A 24,599-nucleotide genomic window follows, 5' to 3' on the forward strand; every position below is an offset into this window, starting at 1 on the left:
AAGAGCCAATGGCCAAATCGGTTGAAAACATTCTATGGGCTCACCGCACCACGTTTCTTCCAAGACGGGCGAAGTCGCCATTCTCCTTATGTTATGGCAACGTAGCCGAATTCCCACCGAAATGACCGTCACTACAACTCGATCGTAACTTGTTGAAGTCGGGGCATAACGACTCGCGTGTTATCCCGACGCCGACTCATTGAAGAAAAGCGAGACTTAGCTGCCGCCGAGTCGCGATCTTTACCAAGCAAACTCTGAAGAACTCCTACAATAAGCGAGTTCATCCTAGGTCTTTTCAACCTGGAGACCTAGTGCTCAAAAAGACGCAGGACGATTCCAAGTTAGCACCCACATGGGAAGGCCCCTACATCGTGGAATGCGTCGTCGGCAATGGAGCATACTGGATAAGAACCCAAGAGGGGAAGATGTTGCCTCGACCTTGGAATACTTATCTACTGAAAAATTTTTATCAGTAGCGCCATTCATGTTGTAAATCTTTTGTTCACATTAATGTAAGACAAGTTTTTGTGCTGACTGATACTATCTACTCCATTTAATTGTATTGGTATGCGCTCACAGCTACATAGCCTCTCCAATTCTTGTAACGCCGAGGACCTATATTTCTAGGATCGACTAAAGCGAACGTAGAACGCCTCAGCGAAGCGATACATCTCCAATTTTTGGGAGCTCACAAAGCTACTTAGCCTCTCCAATTCTTGTAACGCCGAGGACCTATATTTCTAGGATCGACTAAAGCGAACGCCATTTCTCAGCCGCCGGAGCCGATACTTTCGAGAGCCCACGTGCTACATAGCCTCTCCAATTCTTGTAACGCCGAGGACCTATATTTCTAGGATCGACTAAAGAGAACGCCTCACCGAAAGCCGAAAGCAGCCTTAGCCTCAGAGCTCACATAAGGCTACTTAGCCTCTCCAATTCTTGTAACGTCGATGACCTATATTTCTAGGATCGAATAAAATATTCGAGAACGCCTCCAACAGCGCGGGGATTATAAAACTCGGGGAGCTCACGGGCTACATAGCCTCTCCAATTCTTGTAACGCCGAGGACCTATATTTCTAGGATCGACTAAAGCGAGAATATTTCGGCCGACCGGCCGATGACGATCTTCGGGAGCTCTCACATGTGCTACTTAGCCTCTCCAATTCTTGTAACGCCGAGGACCTATATTTCTAGGATCGACTAAAGCGAGAACGCCGAAATGCGACAAGATACTCTCGGGGAACTCACCAAACAAGCGCCATATCCATCGCCATCCCCCCAAGAGTGTCCCCATGTCCTCGCCCTCAACCTCTCGCTTTATCACCATCTAGCACAATCCCCTTGAGTAACGCTTAGTCGTATGGAGCCGAAGTGGAAGCTACAATCCGGCGTTTTACCATCCGCTTCTTCCCCGCCTTTCCTGTAGTAGAATCGGCCCCCACATCCTTACATGGCGGGGCGAACTCTCACCAGAATCGGGCTTATTTTGCCCCAACTCGTTGCGGCTCATGGAGCCCAAACGACCGGTAGTTTCACCCGCTCTTCCGTGGCGACACTGAATACAATGCCGCCAGAATCGGGCTTACTATCTCTCCTCGATCGTTTATGACCCTTCGTTTCTCCATCTGCAACCTTTCTCTTCCCCCGATCGCCATGAACATGAGGCTCAAACTCCATTTCCTCCATTGATAGTGGCGACGTTTCTCTCACAAACGCACGACATCTAGCCATCCTAACCTAGCAGCAAAGTTACGGCGGCTTCAGCTAACACTTACTCTAGGTATTTCTTAAACGGAATAACATTTACAAAGAAGGAATCACGTACCTGGTGAAGAAGCAAGAAGAGCAGAGCACGGCGACAGGGTAGAGCGAAGAAGACAGAGAGCAGCGCAGACTCAACGATGGCCAAATACCTTGATGGTATGCGAAGAACCGTTTATATTCCTTAGGAAACGTCTTTTCCTAGGCGCCTCATAATTGCCTTGAGACGCCAAACGCCATCTGCCCGCCATCATTATGTCCCCTGAACCCCTCGCCTCCCCTACACGCGGTCACGCGACGCGGAAGAAACACTTCGGGTTTGCCGTGATCAATACATCGCATTCGAACAACGCGTCACCGGCGGTATAACCCAATGGCAGACGCCATCCAAGCTTACCAGTCATCAGCAGCTAAGTGGTCACCGCAACGCATCTACCACGTTCTGTTATGCGCAGTCTAATCACAATCAGCTATGATCAAGCAAACGAGTCAAGCACACAAAGCAAAACATATAGCCAAAGACCGCGATGAAAACAAACAATCCACTGGTTTACCGGTTTTCTTATCTAGATCGTTGTTTAGCCGAAGTCTTTGAGACTACTCAGAAATCCAACCCGCTACACAAATAGTAACATCACATGGTTACCCCGGCAGCACGGGGTACCGGCTTTTGCTCAAGAGCATAGTATAACAACACAAGAAAAGCGAACCGCCTGTGTTACCCCAGAAACCGGTTCTATTGTATCACATCATATATAAGCCGACAAGAAACAAAAATAAATTCATAGCTCGCCTCCATGGGCACTACATACCGATCGATTCGCAGCTCAAACGCTTCATCAACCTCGCCAGCCTTCCCTCCACTTCGATCGATATCCCGGCCCGGTTCTAAACTCATCACCAAGATCAAAAGTCCAGCATTTCGCCGGACACCACGGTTTCGGTATGATCAAGGAGGACCTAATCGCCCTAACCGACGTCTCCTCGTGACTGCTCCATCGTGGGGGACGCAGCGTCGCGGTTCCTCCTTCAAAGCTTTGTAATCCATTTCCGGTTCTCCGTGAGTCAAGATTCGGATCGTCAGATTTTAGTAAGCGTCCGAAAGCAACTTTCTTACAAGCGAGTGGTATAATCGTTCAGCCTCCCAATTTCCATAGTTGCGGCATTTAACGCTACCTTCCGCCTCCTTCTAACCGCTTCGGATCTTCAGCCTTCGGTGTCTTTCAAAGATCTTCGACAGAGTCGAGCTTCATGTGCCTTCCCAGACCCTCGAGCTCATCACGCCCATCTTGGCCGCCCCCTGCGTTTTCACTCTTCCGTTAACTTCAAAGATAGACTTTATCCGTTTTTTGAATCGCGCTAATCTCTTTCAACTTTTTGAAGCCGTTGACAAAAGCCGCCACAATGCACACACGCAAAACGGATCAAAGCAACGAACATAGGTTAACATGCTATACTAACGGACGATAATTCTAACATTATCGGACATTGCATGATTTCCATCCGACGATGGTATCCGCCGAGTCCCCTTTCATCCATTCCTTGCGGTTCCCATCCGTGGCGATCCGTTTCAAAGAAACGGGCCGCTACCTTTACTCGACGAAGCCGCGGTCGGTCGCGCTTTCTAGCCACGCCTCCGTGCTCGGCCCAGTATAACAAATTGGGCCTCCACTCATCGCCACTCATACCGCTTTTCCACTAGCCTTACGGGGAGCCTTTCACTTTCACCGGATCGGGTTCCCGCCCTTGTCGAGGCGGACTAGATCCCGCGACCGAAGGTGGCTAAGTCCATGACTGCCAGACGCCGGGCGATTCGTCCACCGCTAGCACCACCTCCTCCACTCGAGCCCTCCCCGGGCATGTCGCGACCACTTTAGCCATCATTCTCCTCTCCGCTCAGCCACTCCAGCTTCCTCTTCTCCGACCTACCCGGGAGGAGCAAATAAAGCTGAGCCTCCAACTCCACGGGAGCATCAATGGTCGATCCTCAGGGATAAAGCTCGAGCTTCGGCCCGCAGCCTCCACAACAGACGCCGCCCGAGACGCCAGCGGTCTCGGTCCTCCGTGTTATCGATCACTTGACGCTTCTCCATCACCCTTCGCTTCGTCCGACTTAGAGCTTCTCCTTTTGCACCTTCTTCTTCTCCCGGATCGCGGCACCTCCTTTTTCCTCAAAGAAATGAGCAAACTCAGGAAGTTTAGCTCGCTTTTGTTCCTCGACTCAACCGCGGCGAACCTTTCTATCTCCCCACGATCGATTCGAGTCCCGCGACGGGAATATCCGCAAAACAAAACAAAGAGATGAACCAAGTTAGAGGAGCAATGGCTCACCCACTAACACAACAAGAGGGAAGCCAATCCTACCCACCGGCTAGACTACACATCCTAGTTCGCGAACCTACATCAACCGGGCACGAAGTTGCCCACTAGCAACAGCCGCCTCCTCGCCCAGCGCCCTCATTGCTTACACCATCAAGCACGGCAGTAACGCAGCGTCGGCATGGTTTGCAAGCTAAAGTTCATATTACCGGACCGCTTCATTACGTAATGCTCTATTATTATGTCGACACACCTATGTGGAATTCCCCACTCGTGATTTAACAGATTGAACACCCTGAATAGTCGCCAGGTGTTGCCAACGAACTGACATGGAGACTTCCCACAATAACTCAAGAAGTCACAAACCAATTTCGAGAACGGTAGCTGCATGAACGCTCTCAGCTGACCTTCACATATGATTACTCCACCATTCGGAGGCTTTGTACCCTCACTACTTAACATTTTCACTCAGCCTAGGTTCAGATATTTCCGTGTCGGGCACATATTATCCCATACGCCGCCGCCAGCTTTCAGAAACGAAATTGGCAAAGACGCCGATTTTCAGCTCTTTAGCGGGTCACCGGCCGGCTATCATCCTCCTCGACCCGGACGTACTAGCCACCTCATCCTTCCTCGACCGGATCGGCTATTAACCTCCTCTACCCTAACTTCTTCTTCCACTACAACCGATCATCACCGCCACTCAACGAATCCTCATCCTCTTCTTCATACTCTCCCATTTCGGTGAAACCTCCCCGTACTTCTTCCGAACGAGTGTCATCGAATCCGACATTGTAATGTCACCTTATTCTCGAATCACCAAACCCTAAACCCTATAACCTAACACCGACCTACCAACTTAATAAACCCTTGGAACGAAGAAAGCAAAACGAAAATGAAAAGCAAAAAAGAATGTAAGCACTCACCGCACCGCAAAGCCACCAAACTGCGTTTTGCGGAAGAAGAAGCCCGAAATGCCTTTTTGGTTGCCTCAATTTTGATTTTGCACAACCGCCTGCTTCGGTTCCCTAAGAAGTTATGATTACTATGATGATATAGCCCACACGTGTCTAAGGAAGCTGTTTTTTCGACTTCTAATACCGCTGGGCGACACGATTCCTTTCCAACCGCTATGATTTACACGTGCAAGAACACGCAAAATTTTCTTTTCCCGCCCGGTTCCAACTCGGCGGCATCCCAAACAAAACGATCTCCGAGCTCGCTCATGCTTCACCTGAAGTGTTGAGTCTTCTCTCGCCAGTCGCGCTGCATGAACCCAGCCCATTCTAATCGAGGAGAGGGGTCGGTAGGGGAGCAATATCCCCACTAAGGAACATTGCGGATGAAGCCTGGCGACCTCAATGCATCGACCTCCAAGACCGATCTGCGGCGACTCCTTACAAGTAGGTGTGTTTTTGCGTGACGGCTAACAAGCGACCTCAACGTGATCGACCTCCAAGACCGACCATGCGGCGACTCCTTACAAGTGGTAGGTAACAACAAAGTATTTAACACTTTTTGAGATTTAACGCTTCCACCGGGATGTAATCATTGCCAAAATCTTATTTGTATTTCCCACCACCGGAAATAGGGACTACCGCGCCAACTCCCAATCAGAGTATGACTTACACCAAAACCACTCCAGTACTCATTCACGATCTCTACCCTACATTTGTACACAAAGGGTACACGTGTCTGAAGGATCTCCACTCCCAAAATCCTATAAATACCATCTACTGGAACTACGTCGGACCTGATTCTTCTCTCCCCAAGAAAAGGAAGAACGAGAAGATACGTGGGTTAAGCGGCTTCACAAACGACCTCGGTCCCATCCAAAGTCCAAACCCATCTCGTCCTCCTCTACTGTAATCAGGAGAAAACTAAAACGCTCCTTTACAAGTATCACTGATAACAAGAGAATTAAAATATCACAAAAATTCAAAATGAATTTCTCATAACTTAATACACACTAACAAGAGAAAAATTCAAGCAAGTAAAAGTGTATGCTCGTCTTCTCTTTGGTAGCTTTGAGCTCATATACACGAATAATTGAATATTTAGCACTTTCTTCTTCTCTACTTATAAGGACTTACAAGAACACAGTAAACATGCAAATAAAAAGTTCACGTTGAAATACGTGTAAAACTAGTACTTTGTTAAGGCTTGGAAGGGTCGAAATTAGACTTTGCTAATACCTCATATTACGTCTTCCCTGAGAAGATGGTTTTCCTTTGGGATAACGACCAAAAAATAAATACAATGTACTTTGGTTTTGGTTTCAAATAATACAACATTTTTTTTTATTCAAAAAATGCAGCGTACTTTGATTTGGTTTCAAATTTTCAATTGATGCAGGCTGTCCAATTTCTCTAGGGCAATTTTCTTACATCGATGGTTAACTAAATCCCCAAATCTAAAAATGCATACGTGGCACCCACAAAATAACTATGACGGTCAACCAAAAAATCATGATATGGACTATAAAATCGAAAAAATCAAGATACTAAAATATCGAAAAACCACAAAATTAAAAAACAAAAATAATAGACTTTCCCGGCCAGTGCTCTTCTTCTCCACTTAAACAGTTAAACCTCTGCAAATGCTGAAGCTCAAAACCTTTAACAATGGCGTCATTCATCTTTTCTCATCAAGTCACGTGCATTGAATCAATCAACCTCATAATTTAAACCCAAAGCCCCCAACCCACCACTTGCATCTTAATCGTTGTAAAGGTAAAAGACAAAAATTAGTTAGGCCTCCAACCTCATTTTCTTATTTCACGCACAGTTCTCATTTTTTCTCATGAAATTGGTTCAAGTCGTTGTTGATCTAAAATTGGTATGCTTGGTTTTGTTTAATTGAGTCATTTATGATGCTCATACAATCTCAACAAATTGAAAGACAAGGAGAAACTCGCAATGTGATACTGTCGAAAAACCCAACTCGAGAGTGAAAAACTTCGACATTTTGTTTTGTTTTGTTTAAATAAATTTCAATAATGATATGTGTTGACTTGTTTGTTTGAAATTTCAAATTTGATAACATGTAAACCATTTTAGATGTTCCTATTACTGCCGACCCCAATTTGTGTTCGGCATAAAAAAAAATTATTACAAAGTTGGTTTAAAAAATCTAAAAACAATTATTAATATAGTTGGTTTGTTCAATTGAAACCCCAAACTTGACGTTTTGGTGTAGAGCTTACATACCCGTTTGGGATTTAGTCTACGGCCCCACACCGACAAGAGCAAAAAAATATAACTTTATATTTTTTCAAAGGACATTTGCCACATAAGATGTTTCAAAACGTGTGCCATATTGTTGGAGACTTAAATCTAGCGGTGTGGCCATATCGTTGGGGATTTTTCTAATCAAATCCGGTATGCCCATTTTTTTTCAAGTTCAAATCCCAAACGACATGGCCATATCGTTTTGAAAGTCTAAAAAATCAAGTTTGGGAATTCAAACAACCTAGCCTTCGGGGTCGTTTAAGTTTGGGGTTTTCTTAATTAAACTTTTGGGACCAATGACATACCAGAATAATTGAGATTTTTGGACCAATAAAGACACTTGTAAGCCCTCTCCTTCAACAAAATAGAGAATAACAAATACCCTTTAGATTTCTAAAAAAAAGTAACAATCCATGTAAGTCGGGTGTTAGAGAAATTGGATAGTGTAGAGGTACATTTTAGTCACGACCTTACAATTTCGGAGAATAGGATTTGTATAAGATGTTTTCGAACTCAGTCGGTGTTATATTACATCCAGTTCTCTAATGAACTGGAATCAAGTCAGACGTAGTTCATCTTGAGTGATTAAGTTGGAGATGGAGAGAATGTGAGCCTCCCTTGAGTATAGAGAAGACGCCTCCTTTTATAGGCGTAGATCTCCCTTTTACGTTGTCTTTGATGATTGCGTTTACTCATTCCGTTATAAAGTAATAAGCTGTCATTAATGATGTTGTTGACTAGTTTGTAGCGGTTACGTTTTCTAGGTTGTTTGGACGACCTGACCTTAGGTCGTATACACGACCTGCTTGAAGTCTGGACATGTGGTCTGCCACGAGTGGTTGAGAGTGGAGTTTACTGACAGATAGTGTGTATGAATTGAAACCAAATCAAAATACATTACATTTTTTGAATAAAAAAAGTACGTTGTATTGTTTGAAACCAAAACCAAAATATATGTGTTGTAATTTTTGGTTGTTAACCCTTTTCTTTTTCATAGCTCAAACTTGGAATTAACGTCAGCCATAAAGGAATTCGTCCTAAATCCTAGATTGGCTTCTCAATCACTGTTAAGCCGTAATCAAGGAACAAAATTTATGAAATTTTCCATGGGCACATAAACATTTTGAATCATACACTTCCTATTTGCAAGTTTTCAAAGTAATAACGTCACTTTTCACGAAAATTTCAACACTTTTTTTTTTTATTTTTGTCCATTTTGTTTACTAATTTGCAGTTTTCCACACATTTTGAAACGGTAGCAAATGTAATAAATATTTAAAATAGAGATTAGTTTTGTCTATTTTGTATTTACTAAGTTACTAATCATTAATGACCTAATTTTTCTCAAACATTTAATTAAGCCGTCCAAAATGTGAGAGACTCATCTAATTTCACCTAGATAAGTTTTATTTTCTACTTCCATTTTGATTAGTGAGACATATATGTTTATTTGAGAAGATTATTAATTTTGAGATGATGAGTTGTTTATTTTGGTCATTTTTAGTGTATAGACAATTAAATTTGAAAGTATAATTGCTACCATATTTATTATTTTTGTTAATGTATTCACAATTTTTTTGCTCAGAAAATGACCGAAAATGACAAGTTAATTCCTTGGCCGTAATTCAACTTTCAATATGTGTCATGGGCCTAATAAAAAATTTGGACACCCAAAACTTTCTCTTACACGACTGATGACTCTTGCACAATCCACAATGGACCTTATCTCACATGGTCCGTGAATCCCAATCGACAAGCCACGTGTTTCCATCACTAGTAAAAAGCATATTCCTAAACAATCGGCGGCTCCCTCCAAAACCCACCAAAAATAGATAAAATCTCCAACCTATTAACCATCCACCCTAATCCACTCAATTAACCCAAAAAAAAAAAACATTTAAATCTTATAATTCTTAATTAAACCCACCTTTTTCTATTCTATCCCCACAAAACCCCTTCCCATTTTATTTCTCTCTCCAAAAGAAACCAAAAAAAAAAAAAGGAAAAAAAGAAAGAAAGAGACAGCGCCTCCCCCGAAACCCTAACCCTCCTCCTGAACCCGAATCAAAGAGAAATGGCAAACGAACAAATAGCAGCAATACTTGGACCCGATCCAAGCCCATTTGAAACATTAGTATCACATCTGATGTCATCAGGTAACGAACAAAGAACACAAGCAGAATCTTTATTCAACTTATGTAAAACAAATCATCCAGATTCATTATCATTAAAATTAGCACACACTTTATCATCATCACAACATGTTGAAATTCGAGCTATGTCCGCTATTTTACTACGTAAACAGCTTACTCGTGATGATACTTATTTATGGCCACGTTTATCTTTACAAACACAAACTGCTATCAAATCTTGTTTATTAACATGCGTTCAAAGAGAAGACGCCAAGTCGATTACAAAGAAGTTGTGTGATACTGTTTCCGAACTCGCTTCCGGGATTTTACCTGACGGTGGGTGGAATGAGTTGTTACCGTTTATGTTTCAGTGTGTTACTAGTGATAACCATAGGTTGCAAGAGTCTGCGTTATTGATGTTTGCGCAGTTGGCTCAGTATATTGGGGAGACTTTGGTACCGCATTTGGATACTTTGCATACTGTGTTTTTACAGTGTTTGTCGAGTTCGGCGAATCCGGATGTTAGGATTGCTTCGTTGAGTGCTTCGATTAATTTTATTCAGTGTTTGTCGAGTGCCGGGGAGAGGGATAAGTTTCAGGATTTGTTACCGTCTATGATGCAAACTTTGACTGAGGCTTTGAACTCTGGGCAAGAGTCGATTGCTCAAGAAGCTTTGGAGTTGTTGATTGAGTTGGCGGGGACGGAGCCTAAGTTTTTGAGGAGGCAGTTGGTTGATGTCGTTGGGTCTATGTTGCAAATTGCTGAAGCAGAGTCACTTGAAGAGGGTACTAGGCATCTTGCTATTGAGTTTGTGATTACTCTCGCTGAGGCTAGAGAAAGGGCACCTGGAATGATGAGGAAGTTGCCTCAGTTTATTAGTAGGTTGTTTGCTATTTTGATGAAAATGTTGCTTGATATTGAGGATGATGCTGCTTGGCATACTGCGGATAGCGAGGACGAGGATGCGGGTGAGTCTAGCAATTATAGTGTTGGGCAGGAATGTTTGGATCGTCTGTCGATTTCGTTGGGAGGGAATACTATTGTTCCTGTTGCATCTGAGGTCTTTCCGGCATTTTTGGCTGCTCCCGAATGGCAGAAGCACCACGCAGCTCTCATTGCACTCGCTCAAATTGCAGAAGGATGCCAAAAGGTATTATCTAATTGTTATTAATCATAGTATATGGCATTTGTTTTTTGATTTGTTTGCTCTCTTTTCATGTATGGGTTAGACTGTGAAATGGGCTTTGGCATGTTGAGTCTGCCTTTAAGAAAAGTTTGTATTCAATGTTGATTGTGGTTGTGCCTCTGACTTTTGGTATTAACTATCTATTTTTTACACCTTTGGTGCAGGTTATGACAAAAAATCTGGAACAAGTGGTTCTCATGGTTCTGAACTCGTTCCGAGATCCTCATCCTCGAGTTCGATGGGCTGCTATCAATGCAGTTGGGCAATTATCTACAGATTTAGGCCCAGATTTGCAAATCCAATACCACCAGCAGGTGTTACCGGCATTAGCCTCAGCAATGGATGATTTCCAGAATCCTCGAGTACAGGTTGGTGCATGTCCATTTTTAGTAACTTATCTTGGTACTCATGTTTCCTGCACTAATATAGAATCGTAGAGACTAACATCTGTAAAACTTGGGACTCAGCTTTTGGGGACCTAAAGGCAAAGAGGGAACATACTTAATTTATGTTGAAGTTTACTTCAATTGACATGAAAAGAAGTTTGATATTAATTCATTGCATCTGATATACAAAGTAAATATAATTTGAATCTTACTATGCCACGGAGTATCGAAAAGAAGCTACTGAGACTGATAACGTTTGTTCGAAAGAACGATCAAGTGTTATTTCACTACTCTGTATATCTTCAAATGCAATAACATTTTCTCAATTTATGCTTTAACATTTTAATCGAACTGGTAAGTTTGTGGAAACTGGAAACACTTCTCGAATTCTTTCACTTGACACTTTTCACGGAAACCAGTCCTAAAGACTTGCCGCCAAACACACATGTTTTGATGGAACTGGCAAGTTTTCATACGCCCAACATATGTGGTGTGCCAGTTTGCTTTGACTTTTGTATATATGACACTATTTGTTATGGATATCGTACCCAAAGGCGACCTAATCTATAATGGTACTTCTTATCTCTTACCATAGAGAATCTTATTTGGAGTTGGAAAATTATTGTTGATTTTAACCCTTTATGCATGTCTGATGGGCTGTCTATCTACCCTCTAGCGATGGTTACACTTTCACCTGATATTTGTTTCTTTGTGAGTGCCTTACGTGTTATCATACCTATTTCTGGTGGATGTTGAATTACATACAACAGACGTTGCATAAAATAGTGTCAATTTCCATTTGTGATGCAAATGTTTGTAAAAGTTACAATTTTTTGTGTTACCAAGCATCCTATATACAATGAATAACATTTTTATTTTGATTATACTTGTGGGTGGATATTTGGATCTATTCTTTACTATACTCAGAAATCAACACTGGATAATGGTTCAGACGTGTCAGCTCACTAAGAGTATACTTTGGTCTTCGAGATGTTGCATAAGTTGCAAGTGGAACTTGGAAGTTGGTGATAGTTAAATGGAGAGTGGCATATGCTACTTTATACCATTGCCTCCTAAAAAGTTAAAAAGTATTGAGTTACATTTTCGGTCATTTGAAGATGGTACCTTACATTTGGGGATTGGATTTTGGTTCTAGGTGCACGAAATGTGTCATGTGGTGTTATGCGGCTCACTTATGAGTGCTGCTGTCTCAAGCTGTATTTACTATTTAGATGAAGTATTAGTCTTTGGCTGTTTCTTTTGTAGTTCTCTGCATTTTACCTGTTTTCTCCTTTGGATTTTATTAAATAGCGTTGCTATCTTCATATGGTATGTTATTTCACTTCGGAAGGAACACCAGTTTGCCTCATGCTCTTTTATTTTCTTTTGTTTCTGCAGGCACATGCTGCTTCAGCAGTCCTTAACTTCAGCGAAAACTGCACACCTGATATCTTAACACCTTACTTAGATGGAATTGTGAGCAAGTTGCTTGTGCTCCTACAGGTATAAACCTTTAACTTGTATTATACATTGATGATGGACCACTCTACTTTGAGATTTTGAAATGGCTTGATTTTTTGGACCATGCAGATCTCACCCATGATGTCATTTTTTTGGGAATTTTGTAAGCCCATTATATGTGGTTTTCAACAAACAAAAAATAAATAAAAATGGAAGAAGTGTATGGTATTCAGTGGCCCGTTTGTCAAGCCTTGGGGGCTTGGGCAGGGAGGGCTGGGTCTTTTTAAGGTTTTGCCAATGAAAAATTATGTGTTCTCCAAGTCAAGCAATTCTTTGTAATGTCCTTTTCAGTAGTTTAAAACTTTTGGAATGAGTATTTGTGGGAATGATGTCTAATCCAAGTAGCTCTGTGGGCTTAGGGGAGGTTAAACTTAGGTGTGGCTCAAGTTTAGTGATCTAATTTGGTCCCTTGGTTTCATTTTCTGGTTTAGTCTGTATTTTGTATGTATTTACGTGCATTTGTGCTTCATATACGCACACATCTTTATTTATGTTGTGTTGTTAAATGCTTTTTTCGTGTAATCCAGAATGGGAAACAAATGGTACAGGAGGGTGCTTTGACAGCCTTAGCATCAGTTGCTGATTCATCACAGGTAACCTCTTGAAATGTGTTATCTGTGTTGTATTTGACATTCTTTGTTCTAATACAATATTGCTATTTTACAGGAGCACTTCCAAAAGTATTATGACTCTGTGATGCCATATCTCAAAGCTATATTGGTGAATGCAACTGATAAATCTAATCGCATGCTTCGTGCCAAGTCTATGGAGTGCATCAGTTTGGTTGGAATGGCTGTTGGAAAGGAGAAGTTTAGAGATGATGCTAAGCAGGTAATAGAACAATACTTTTAACTTGATGTCTTTTTACAATTCATTGTCGCAGTTTGACCATTTATGTGTTCTATAATTATAAAAACCTTATTACAATGTTCTTGAAGGCCAGTTTCATCTACTTGGAAATGGTTAATGTGATGAACTGTTCCCTGGAACATTTATTTATTCATTTATATAATTTAATATGTGTATGTGCGTTTGGATTTGTGTGTTTCTGTGCGTCTTTGGTGGAAAACAGTCCTGGGATTGTGAAGTACCGTATCTATTACTACTTGAAAGGAAAGGGAAAAAGAGGGGGGGTCCCGTATTTTTGTCCTTGTAAGACTTTTGCCCCTTGTTAAAAACACATTAATCTGTCATTTTTCAGGTGTATTGTAGTAACGTTCGATGATTGAACCGCTGGTTTTCTTGAAAGCTAACAAATTTTGACTTCAATTACACATATATTGATGTGGTTGCTTCATCAAGTTGTCTTTTTGTTTAGCATTTGGTGCCTTCTGTAGGGTCCATGACACATTAAATGAACTTTACTTTTTTCTTGTTGGTAACTAAGTGAACCTTACTTTGCCAATTTATAAATGAACCTAAATGAATAAGATGCCAATTCAACTAAATAAATAAATAAATCTTACTTTGCTCAAGCAAATCGACACGTTAGGTAACTGTTTTTTGATACACATGGCATGTACTAGTATATATACAATGGTACATGTACTCACTCTATACGTACTCCCTTGTATTACTCCTTCTAGAGTAAGTTCTCTATGTCGGTAAGATCATATTCACAAAAACTTAAGGCGATCGGAAATTTGTAAGCTTAGGAAAAATCAAATCAAAGTAACGGTAAAATGTATCGCTCTAGATTTTTCAATTTTAGATCAAATTTTCAGTAATTTAGAAGTTTCAGAGTGAACTAATTTTTTTACAAGGATGTTCTTAGTAACACGAGTGAATTTTTGACAAATTCATACATATTTACATTCAAGGAGAAATCAATATGTATAAACATACAGTAAGAATCCTCATTGGCTTCTTGGAATAATATTTATCCATGATCCATCCAATTATACAAATTAATAATCTCACACAACTGTCGTCAAATTCATTGATCATGTTGATCACCGAGATATTGGCTCAGAAACCGTTACGTTGTACAGGCATTGGGTCCAAGGACCTGTGTAGGGACGGTGAATGTTTTAAGGATATAATTGTATGCGATAGGAACTGTATCAGAAAATGCTTCAACGGGGCTATTGTTGTTTTCTCTCTCAATCAGTGTCTGACCAACTGTGAAGTTCTCCATGAGCCGGGTTTAAATGTGAGTGTCTGAAGAGTATTTCTCCAAATCAGTTTACAAAGATTAATTCTTTGCTTGGGTGTGGGGGGGGGAAGAGGTGTTTCTAATTTGGCAATTCTCTTGGAGACAAATGAGCAACGTTCTGCTAGAGCAAGGGAAATGAAAAAAAAAAAAATTTCTTTACAACGAATTATTCTTTGTAAAATGATTTGGGGTAATTAGATAGTCCTTATGACAGCCCCTTAAAGAGGTTCATAATACAGTCCTAGCTCGGATGACGATATCTTTTAAGCATCCACTTCCGAACATTGGTCCTTAGACCCACTAGATGCGCTACGCTAGGGAGTAAACAGTATCGACTAGAATTTGACAGAAGTTGTGTGAAATATTAATATTCTCATTGGATGGATCATGGAAAAGACTCTTCCGAGATAGGTAATGTGGGTTCTTAGTACACCTTTTTATGAGCATGGATTTGTCTAAATTTACTAAACAAGGAGAAAGCTAATAGGGTGTAAATTCAGACGAATCACATAGTGGATATTATGACACATTAAATAACATACGCATTTGGTGGGGGCACATGGAGAAGATTTGATGTCTGAATTTCGGTCGGTGGGTATTCTCCACATCATGGAGATCGTCTGCTCAAAACGTCAGTCCGTTTGAATGTGTCTAATCTTGTTAAAATTCGTGTTCAAGTTTACAATTCATCTAACGGTTGACAATTGTTCACTTTTGCAACATTCTTCTGCAAGGCTAAAGATTTTCCAAACGGGATTAAAAATCAGCCTCCAACTCTTCTCCGTGTGCTTTAATAACGCCTGTCATTTAGTGTTTCAATTTTATGGCAATATTGTACTTTTACATATTTAAGTGATATGCAGATATCCTCCCCTTGCATGAGTTCGTTTTGTAATTCTTCTTCTATGATTATAGTCATGTGGCAGCTCACTGTTTGGCTCCTGGTTATTCCTCGAATAAGCCCATTTGGTAATCATGTGATGCAATTTATGTCCATATTTGTGCTATTATCTGGAAAAGGATCAGCTTCTGTAGGTGTTATTTGTCATTGCTTGTGAATGATTGCTCCATTGTGTTTTGTATCATATGCAAGGTAATGGAAGTTCTTATGAGTTTGCAAGGATCTCAGATGGAGACAGATGATCCAACAACAAGTTACATGCTACAAGTATGTTATCAGCCAACTTATTTAGAGGCTTTGCGTAATTGCCCTTGTAGTAGAATGTAATCTCATTAATGCTTGATGCAGGCATGGGCCAGGCTCTGCAAGTGTCTTGGACAGGATTTCCTCCCTTACATGAGTGTTGTGATGCCTCCGTTACTTCAGTCTGCTAATCTTAAACCTGATGTTACTATCACTTCTGCAGATTCAGATGCCGAGATAGATGTATCAGATGATGAAAGGTTTGTGTTTGGTGTTTGTGTCCTCCCTGTGTGTTGCTGCTCTTTTAACCTAAGTTACATTGACACGGATACAAAGTGTCTGACACGAAATATCAATATTGAGGTAAATCACATACAAAATGTGTCCAACACGGACACATGGATACGTATCTGACACAGATTTTTTTTCAAACTATGGTGTGCCCATTTAACATAGCTTTCAACAAATTGTCAGAAAGGATGAGTGAAGCATATCCAAGAAAAATAAAAAGATAATTTCTTTAAAAACATTTAAATGGAGTGTTCATTTTCCAGGAGAGAAATATATATATATATATATATATATATATATATATATATATATATATATATATATATATATATATATATATATATATATATATATATATATAAGCAACTTTGGGAAAACATTGGCATGAGCTGGTTCTATTCTTTTTACGTATAGGAAGAAATATTTACACTTCTGTTCAATTGTTCTTGGTAACTCCAAAATGAATTAAAACTAGTCACGCCTTGGTTTTTTGGAAGAAGGCTTGTTAGTTTCTTGATTTAGGAGGTGAGGCCTGACTCTAAAGAACTTAGTATATATGTGGAGTGGTTCTTATTATTCAAATTCTTTTGTTTCTTTTGTTTTTCTTCATTTCCTTATAATATGTATAATTGTTGCAGTATCGAGACCATTACTCTCGGGGACAAAAGGATAGGTATCAAGACTAGTGTCTTGGAGGAGAAGGCCACTGCTTGCAACATGCTTTGTTGCTATGCTGATGAGTTAAAGGAGGGGTTTTATCCATGGATTGATCAGGTTGCTATATATTGTTTGCGTGTTTTCTTCTGTTATTGGTTTTAATACTTTTTCTAGTCACAGTTTCTTACTTTTTTTGTCCTATAACCTGCAGGTTGCTCCTACGTTAGTTCCGCTTCTAAAGTTTTATTTTCACGAAGAGGTCAGGAAGGCTGCTGTTTCAGGTATTATGTAATTATGTATATGTATTTGATGTAATTTGGTCATGAATTTAATTTTGAGATACGAACTGATAATTAACATCATATATCTGTTTTTCTTCAGCCATGCCAGAGCTTTTGCGATCAGCCAAATTAGCTATAGAGAAGGGTCAAGCTCCAGGGCGCAATGAGTCCTATATTAAGCAGTTGTCGGACTACATTGTACCTGCTTTAGTGGAAGCTTTACATAAGGTGGTCTACATTTTGTGGTTAATTCTGTTCCTCTTTGCATACTCTCTTGGCTTCTAGATTTGTTGACATATTTATTGTGTGGGAACTGAAATATCATCTCATTTGGCTTGTAGGAGCCAGAGACAGAAATCTCTGCGAGCATGCTGGATGCTTTGAACGAATGCATACAGGTTTGTCATTTATACTGGGTTTTCTTTCAATGAGATATGAAGTTCATTGATAATTGCTTTATCTAATTTAGGGGTAGTTATCTCGTGTATTTTTACCCTTGTTTTTTCCTAGGTGAGTTTCACTTGAAACTCATAATATAAATATCTCATCCATCACTCGCATCTTGTTTCCTCTTTCTTTACCCGACGAGTATTTTGATCCTATTACACGAGCTTATCTCCTTTCTTCCTTTGGTATTCAATCTGTGTTCACGATACTCCTTCCATATGATCCTGTTCTTGGACTCTTTGTCATTTTATTCTCACCTGAATCCTGGACCTTATCTTTAGTGACTGCATTTTCTTCTTCAGGTGTCTGGTCCACTTCTTGATGAGAGCCAGGTGAGATGCATTGTGGATGAGATAAAGCAGGTTATCACGGCCAGCTCAACTAGAAAGAGAGAAAGAGCAGAAAGGGCCAAGGCAGAGGACTTTGATGCAGAAGAAGGGGAGTTGCTTAAAGAAGAAAATGAGCAAGAAGAAGAAGTGTTTGATCAAGTTTGTTCTCATAGATCCTTTGACTGAAATATTTCATATATCAGTTGGTTCTATTGACTGGCATACAACTTTTGCAATATATTTGTATCTAATAGTTTTGTTCTTCCTCAGGTTGGTGATTGTTTGGGCACTTTGATTAAAACATTCAAGGCATCATTCTTGCCTTTCTTCGATGAACTTTCGTCATATATAACACCTATGTGGGTAAGTAATCTTCTGACACTGTTAAGAGTTCCTCTATTCATTGTGTGTGTGTTTGTCTCCTTTGTATTTTGTCTGACTAGAAATCTTAATATCTGAGATGATTGGAGTATATGCTGCAACTTGTTTGAAAGAGCCTTAAGATTTTTCACATGTTATCTTATGGATCTGAATTTACAGGGAAAGGATAAAACAGCTGAAGAAAGGAGGATTGCTATCTGTATTTTTGATGATGTTGCAGAGCAATGTCGAGAATCAGCTCTTAAGTAAGCAGCGTTTGAAACTACATTTGTTTAGTGTGAGGTTTTGTGTATGTTTTTCATGCGTGTATTCTCTAACTTGGTTGACAGATACTATGACACTTATCTTCCTTTCCTGTTGGAAGCTTGCAATGATGAGAACTCAGATGTTAGACAGGTTTGTTCTTCATTCAGGCTTTGTCCTTTCCATTTCCACAAGATTTGCATCAACAGTTCTCAAAAATGTTATTGAGTTGCATTTTACTTTCAGGCTGCTGTTTATGGGATCGGTGTATGTGCAGAATTTGGTGGATCTGCTTTTAGGCCTCTTGTTGGAGGTTGGATGCATATTTTTATGTTAATTCATTGAATTGTTCAGTATACTCGGTATCAAAAACTGAACCTATTTGTTCTGTACAGAGGCTCTTTCCAGACTAAATGTTGTTATAGGGCATCCTAATGCAATGCATTCAGATAATGTAATGGCATATGATAATGCTGTTTCAGCACTTGGGAAGATATGTCAGTTTCATCGTGAGAGTATTGATGCTGCCCAGGTGAATTTTCAGTTTCCAATACATGTTTTTTCAGAGCAAGTCTGGTCTTTGGCATATCCCGTCTCTCCTCTTTACGCTAGGGTATAGTACATGAACCGTAATGAATCGTTACTCTCTTATGTTCTTGGCAGGTTGTTCCTGCTTGGTTAAGTTGCTTGCCAATAAAAGGTGATTTAATCGAAGCAAAACTTGTGCATGACCAGCTATGTTCAATGGTTGAAAGGTAAGGCAGAGTCACGATGTCCTAACTATCCTTGTTATACATAGTGCCATGGTTCATTTTGCTCTTGATTCTATTTTGAGCGTGTTCAATTCAACTGCATATTTGGTGTTTATCTACAGGTCAGATGCGGTTCTTTTAGGCCCTAATAATCAATATCTTCCTAAAATCGTTGCCGTCTTTGCTGAGGTAATACTTCTCGTATTTTTTGAACTTCCACTATTTCATTTTCCTTTTAGTTATTTTGGTTAAAAAAGTTTCAGAATTCTACATTGATCTCATTGTTTTGAAAAAAGTTCAATTATCATCTATGGGTAGTTAAATGGCTATTAGCTAAAGTTTTGGTGAACCTCTAGGTAGTTATAGAGCACTCTTAGTCTCTTAATTACAAGTTTTATACCATTTTCATATTCAGTGGTTATTCTTTTTTTCTACATAAATGTGTACAGTGAAACTCTGTTCATAGGAATGACGTGGGTCCCTTAATTTCTACATAAATATGGTATGGAAGTATGGAACGCTCCTGTAACCGTATTGGGTTTGTACTAGGGAGACACCCCAAGTATTTTAACCAATTTTGGAATCGACATTATCATGCATTTCTTGATTAAAAGGTTATTTTGTCCTGTATTGTTCTTTAAATTATTTGGTGTTTTTTGATTTTTCTTATTAGGTCTTTTCTATTTTTGTGCTGGTTCTAAAGATAAAGATCTGGCTACAGAACAAACTGCAAGTCGAATGATTAATCTCTTGAGGCAACTGCAGCAGACTTTGCCCCCGGCTACTCTGGCGTCAACCTGGTCCTCCTTGCAGCCACAGCAGCAGCTTGCTTTGCAATCCATACTCTCTTCTTAATGCATTGAATTCTTCGTGGTGGTGTTTTCTACTGAAGGAGATGTTGCTGTCTGGTCGGTCGGTCGGTTTGTGTCTGCTTCTATTTGTTACCCATTCTTTCCCATAGGGCGTTCCCATCAGTTCTTTGGTCTGGGGTATGTCAACATGGTGTCGTATTGTTTGTGGTTGGTCATGGGTGAAAAGTTTGTGCGAGTGAGATAAGATGAGCGGAGTGAGGACAAGTTTTTGAATGTACAATGTGTAGATTATTATAAGCATGATCTAAGGTCCAGTTGCCCCTATAGATGGTCAATTGAAGTCTGGGGGTGAGGCCTCCCAGGTTCGTTCATGGGTGATTGGTGGGTTGAAAGATGTCAGTGAGTTGTTATTTGTATCAGTTTTGGCGTTCCAGTTTTGTCATTTTGGTTGAAATGAACCTTATATATGTGGACATAAATCCATTTTATTCTTCTACTATATCTTGAGAAAATTTTGCCACCCGCCTAGCAGTGATAGGTCACCACCATATTGTTACTTGGATCACTTCCAATTTCCTCATATGAACCCGTGGGTTCGTTTTAATTACATTAAATTCTGCAACATGCTTGGCAAGTAAAGGTGTGCTTTCTTCTTCACCCCATGGCTATAATAATGAACACCTGAAGAACCCTGTTTCTCGCCTTTCTGAATTAAATTTTGATGATCAAATACTTGTGAGAAATATAGAGCCAATTGAGAATTGGTAGATTTATTAGATAATATAAAAGAGGCAATCCATTGTAATCAGAGCATAAACTTGATTTGTCGTCTTTAACCAGTCATGTCCGAACCAATTAGGTGAGATTTTTTCAATTTAATTAATAAACTAAGCAATGGGGACAGTGACAAGCCAACAAAGAATAGAAAAACCATTGCCACTTGTACTTGGACTAAAAATTTGCTGGAAGACAACTGAGAAGATGGGATCCGTGGACATGAATGGCTTGAGATTTCGTTTATATATCAGAGGGTTTGAAAATGGTACAAAATCAGTGTGGTTGTGATATATCGACTGACATTTGGTGGGGCATAACGTGAGTTGGGTTATTACAGGGAGGTTAGTGGGACCAGCAATATTTTTGGCACGTAGTACAGCTGCACTATATAATTCACCCTTTGTTTATAACTAAAAAATCTATATTTTAGGGTTTTATTATCTACTTATTTTTCCAGATCTAGTTTCTTTCTTTGCAAAAAAGAACGCAGATCTGAAAAGGAGAAAATGAGAGAAATAATTAGTATTCATATTGGTCAGGCAGGGATTCAAGTTGGTAACTCATGTTGGGAACTCTATTGTCTCGAACATGGAATCCAACCCGATGGTATCATGCCTAGGTATAAATCTTTCATTTTTTAAACTTATTTGCTCGGTTTTATTTCATTTCTGGTGTGGATATGGATTTGTTAGAGTAGATCTGAATTTGTTTATCTTGTGTGGGTTTGGGAATGGTGACGGTGATTGATTATTGAGAGTTAGATGTGTTTGTCGGCGCAGGTTTGTATGACCGGATATATAGTGTTGGTGCAAATATCATCGCGGTAATTTCGAAAAACAATATATTCTGCTTTTCGAAAAAGGTTCGATGCTGTTTATGGGTAATGCAAATGATGTGTAGTTTATAGTTCATGTGCTTGTGATGTTGTAGTGAGAGTCAAGAGTTGTATTTGTCTTGCATTTGACGTTTTAGTAGTTAACTATTTGTAGTTTTCTTTGTGATAGAGCTTACGTCAACTTGTTTACATTGAGACTCTTTGTTGAACTTATGTTGACAATAATTTACGTCATGGGGCTGTTGTGCATACCTTGCTCTATAAAATTGACATTTTGCTGTTGCCTGGGTGCTTGTGTAATTCTTTCTTTTGTAAAGTGATGTTTAGCTCTTCCGTACATGAAAATATATGTCCCAAGGACTTCATTAAATGGTTCTGTTTTATGTGGGAAAACTAGTTCGTCTGTTAGCTTCGACTTGTTTTCAGTGAACAGATCGAAAACTGTGAAAGGTTTTGAAGCTCTGTTATCTAGTGTATATATCTTCTGAATAACTTGTGTAGAGATCTGACGAGCTTTTATGTCTGTTGCAGTGATAATACAATAGGTGTTGGACGTGATGCTTTTAATACGTTCTTCAGTGAGACTGGTGGTGGCAAACATGTTCCCAGGGCCATATTTGTTGATCTGGAGCCCACAGTTATTGATGAAGTCAGAACTGGGACTTATCGTCAACTTTTTCATCCCGAGCAACTTATCTCTGGCAAGGAGGATGCTGCTAATAACTTCGCTAGAGGACATTATACCGGTAAGTTGTATTTGTGTTATCTATACCTTTTTATAAGTTATTGCCTTTTGTTATGTTTGAAAGTTTTTTGGTTGACCTTGTTGTGGGTGATGTGGTGCAGTGGGGAAGGAAATAGTAGATCTCTGTCTTGACCGTGTGAGAAAGTTAGCGGATAATTGCACTGGCTTGCAAGGGTTTTTGGTTTTCAATGCTGTTGGTGGAGGGACTGGGTCTGGATTGGGTTCGTTGTTGTTGGAACGTTTGTCTGTAGATTATGGAAAGAAATCAAAGCTTGGCTTCAGTATATATCCTTCTCCTCAGGTAGGTCCAGCTCTAGGCAGAATTTTTAATTTCTCTTTTATTGTTTAAAAATTTTCAGTCCTTTTACTTACTTGTGTATGCTTTCCTTTGCAGGTCTCTACTGCGGTTGTTGAACCTTACAACAGTGTGCTCTCCACCCATTCTCTACTTGAACACACAGATGTGGCAGTGCTCTTGGACAACGAAGCAATTTATGATATATGCAGGAAATCCCTAGATATTGAGAGGCCAACTTACACCAACTTGAATCGCTTGATATCTCAGGTCATATCATCTTTGACCACATCCTTGAGGTTTGATGGAGCCATAAATGTGGACGTTACAGAGTTCCAAACCAACCTTGTTCCATATCCCCGCATCCATTTCATGCTTTCTTCCTATGCCCCAGTTATCTCTGCTGAGAAGGCTTACCACGAGCAGTTGTCAGTTCCAGAGATCACAAATGCAGTGTTTGAGCCCTCAAGTATGATGGCTAAGTGTGACCCAAGGCACGGGAAGTATATGGCTTGTTGCTTGATGTATCGTGGAGATGTTGTTCCTAAGGATGTCAATGCCGCTGTTGCAACCATTAAAACCAAGCGGACGGTTCAGTTTGTTGACTGGTAAGAATGTTTAGATCCCTATAATCCTTTAGTAGTTTTAAAAACAAAATAATGAAATATAAAGGTCAGTTAGTGTGGAATTGCACCGGTTGAGTACTTGAGTCCCTTCACTCCCTTGTAATGTGTGATCTGTTTGCACCGGTGGGACACTTTTGACTTGTTTGTTGAAAACTTGTCGACGTGGTATATCCATTTCATTTTCATCTTCTTTCTTCTTTTTCTTATGGGTTGTGTCATGGACTTTCAGGTGCCCAACTGGATTTAAGTGCGGCATCAACTATCAGCCTCCAACTGTAGTACCTGGGGGTGATTTGGCGAAGGTGCAGCGTGCTGTGTGCATGATCAGTAACAACACTGCAGTAGCAGAGGTGTTCTCCGCATTGACCATAAGTTTGATCTCATGTACTCGAAGCGAGCATTTGTTCACTGGTATGTTGGTGAAGGTATGGAAGAAGGAGAGTTCTCTGAAGCTCGTGAGGATCTGGCAGCTCTTGAGAAAGACTACGAGGAAGTGGGGGCAGAGGGTGTTGAAGACGAAGAGGAGGGTGAAGATTATTGAGTATACTTCCAGTATGTTCAGTTGGCTATAGTTTACGTTTTTGGCTTTTACCTATCACTCAGTATCACCGTCTTTGAATCTTTTGATTGATTTTGTGAATGTTGTTTTGTGTGTAATCCGATATTCTAAATGCCTTACATTTCAGAATCAAGTTGAATTTTTTTGTTTATTTTATCAATGATGCTGTTTCTATTAATAGTAGGTTTTCCATTTCTATGGCTCAGTTCAAACTTCAAAATACTGGGGATTTTTTTATTTTTTATTTTTTTTACGAAAACAACAATTGTCTATTGGTGCTCATATTTCCTCTGAAACCACATTTACAGTAACAAATATGAACAGAGTACTTATACGCAAGGCCCAAAATATCGATATCGATGAATATATCGGTGTACCCAAAAACCGATATATATCGGATATATCGGATATATCTATTTTTTTTGGTAATCAGTCCAAACTATTTAAAATATGATCGGATATAGGAAATATATTGGAAATATCGGATTTATATTTTAAAATGGTAAAAAGTCAACCGATATATTCGATTATATCGGAAATGAAACAACAAAATCGGCGATATATCGGAAATAGATATATATCGGAAAAAAAGATTTTATATTATGAATATATGTGAAAATTCGATTCTGCAAAATACCGATATATATCGGCGATATATCGGATATATCGGCGATATTTTGGTCCATGCTTATACGAGTACCTTACATGACTAGAAAATGAAACAACAAAATC

General features: G+C 39.8%; 2 protein-coding genes and 1 pseudogene across 3 annotated transcripts; all 3 read left to right on the forward strand.

The window, feature by feature from the left end:
* The first annotated feature begins 9,255 nt into the window (after nt 1–9,255).
* EMB2734 (ARM repeat superfamily protein) lies at nt 9,256–20,529 on the forward strand. 2 transcript variants are annotated; one of them, XM_086570281.1, is made up of 20 exons: nt 9,256–10,595; nt 10,796–10,999; nt 12,416–12,520; nt 13,066–13,131; nt 13,205–13,369; nt 15,787–15,861; nt 15,943–16,097; nt 16,767–16,902; nt 16,997–17,066; nt 17,167–17,294; nt 17,408–17,464; nt 17,816–18,001; nt 18,113–18,205; nt 18,383–18,468; nt 18,553–18,619; nt 18,713–18,779; nt 18,862–18,998; nt 19,130–19,221; nt 19,341–19,411; nt 19,904–20,529. In XM_086570281.1, exons 1-20 carry the CDS (start codon nt 9,387–9,389, stop codon nt 20,071–20,073), a joined length of 3,339 nt encoding a protein of 1,112 aa, XP_086426407.1. In that variant the 5' UTR covers nt 9,256–9,386; the 3' UTR covers nt 20,074–20,529. The 2 variants fall into 2 exon arrangements, with proteins under 2 accessions (XP_086426407.1, XP_086426406.1); XM_086570280.1 differs by having other exon boundaries at nt 19,341–19,407; nt 19,892–20,529.
* Nucleotides 20,530–21,231: 702 nt separating this feature from the next.
* On the forward strand, nt 21,232–23,339 carry LOC147485720 (tubulin alpha-1 chain-like). Its single transcript, XM_086570282.1, has 4 exons — nt 21,232–21,426; nt 22,174–22,388; nt 22,489–22,688; nt 22,782–23,339. Exons 1-4 carry the CDS (start codon nt 21,314–21,316, stop codon nt 23,292–23,294), a joined length of 1,041 nt encoding a protein of 346 aa, XP_086426408.1. The 5' UTR covers nt 21,232–21,313; the 3' UTR covers nt 23,295–23,339.
* A 198-nt stretch (nt 23,340–23,537) lies between these two features.
* On the forward strand, nt 23,538–24,045 carry LOC147485721 (uncharacterized; annotated as a pseudogene).
* The last annotated feature ends 554 nt before the right edge of the window (nt 24,046–24,599 follow it).

This window comes from Coptis chinensis, chromosome 7 (genome assembly GCF_015680905.1).
Source record: "Coptis chinensis isolate HL-2020 chromosome 7, ASM1568090v1, whole genome shotgun sequence".
NCBI classification, from domain to species: Eukaryota; Viridiplantae; Streptophyta; class Magnoliopsida; order Ranunculales; family Ranunculaceae; genus Coptis; species Coptis chinensis.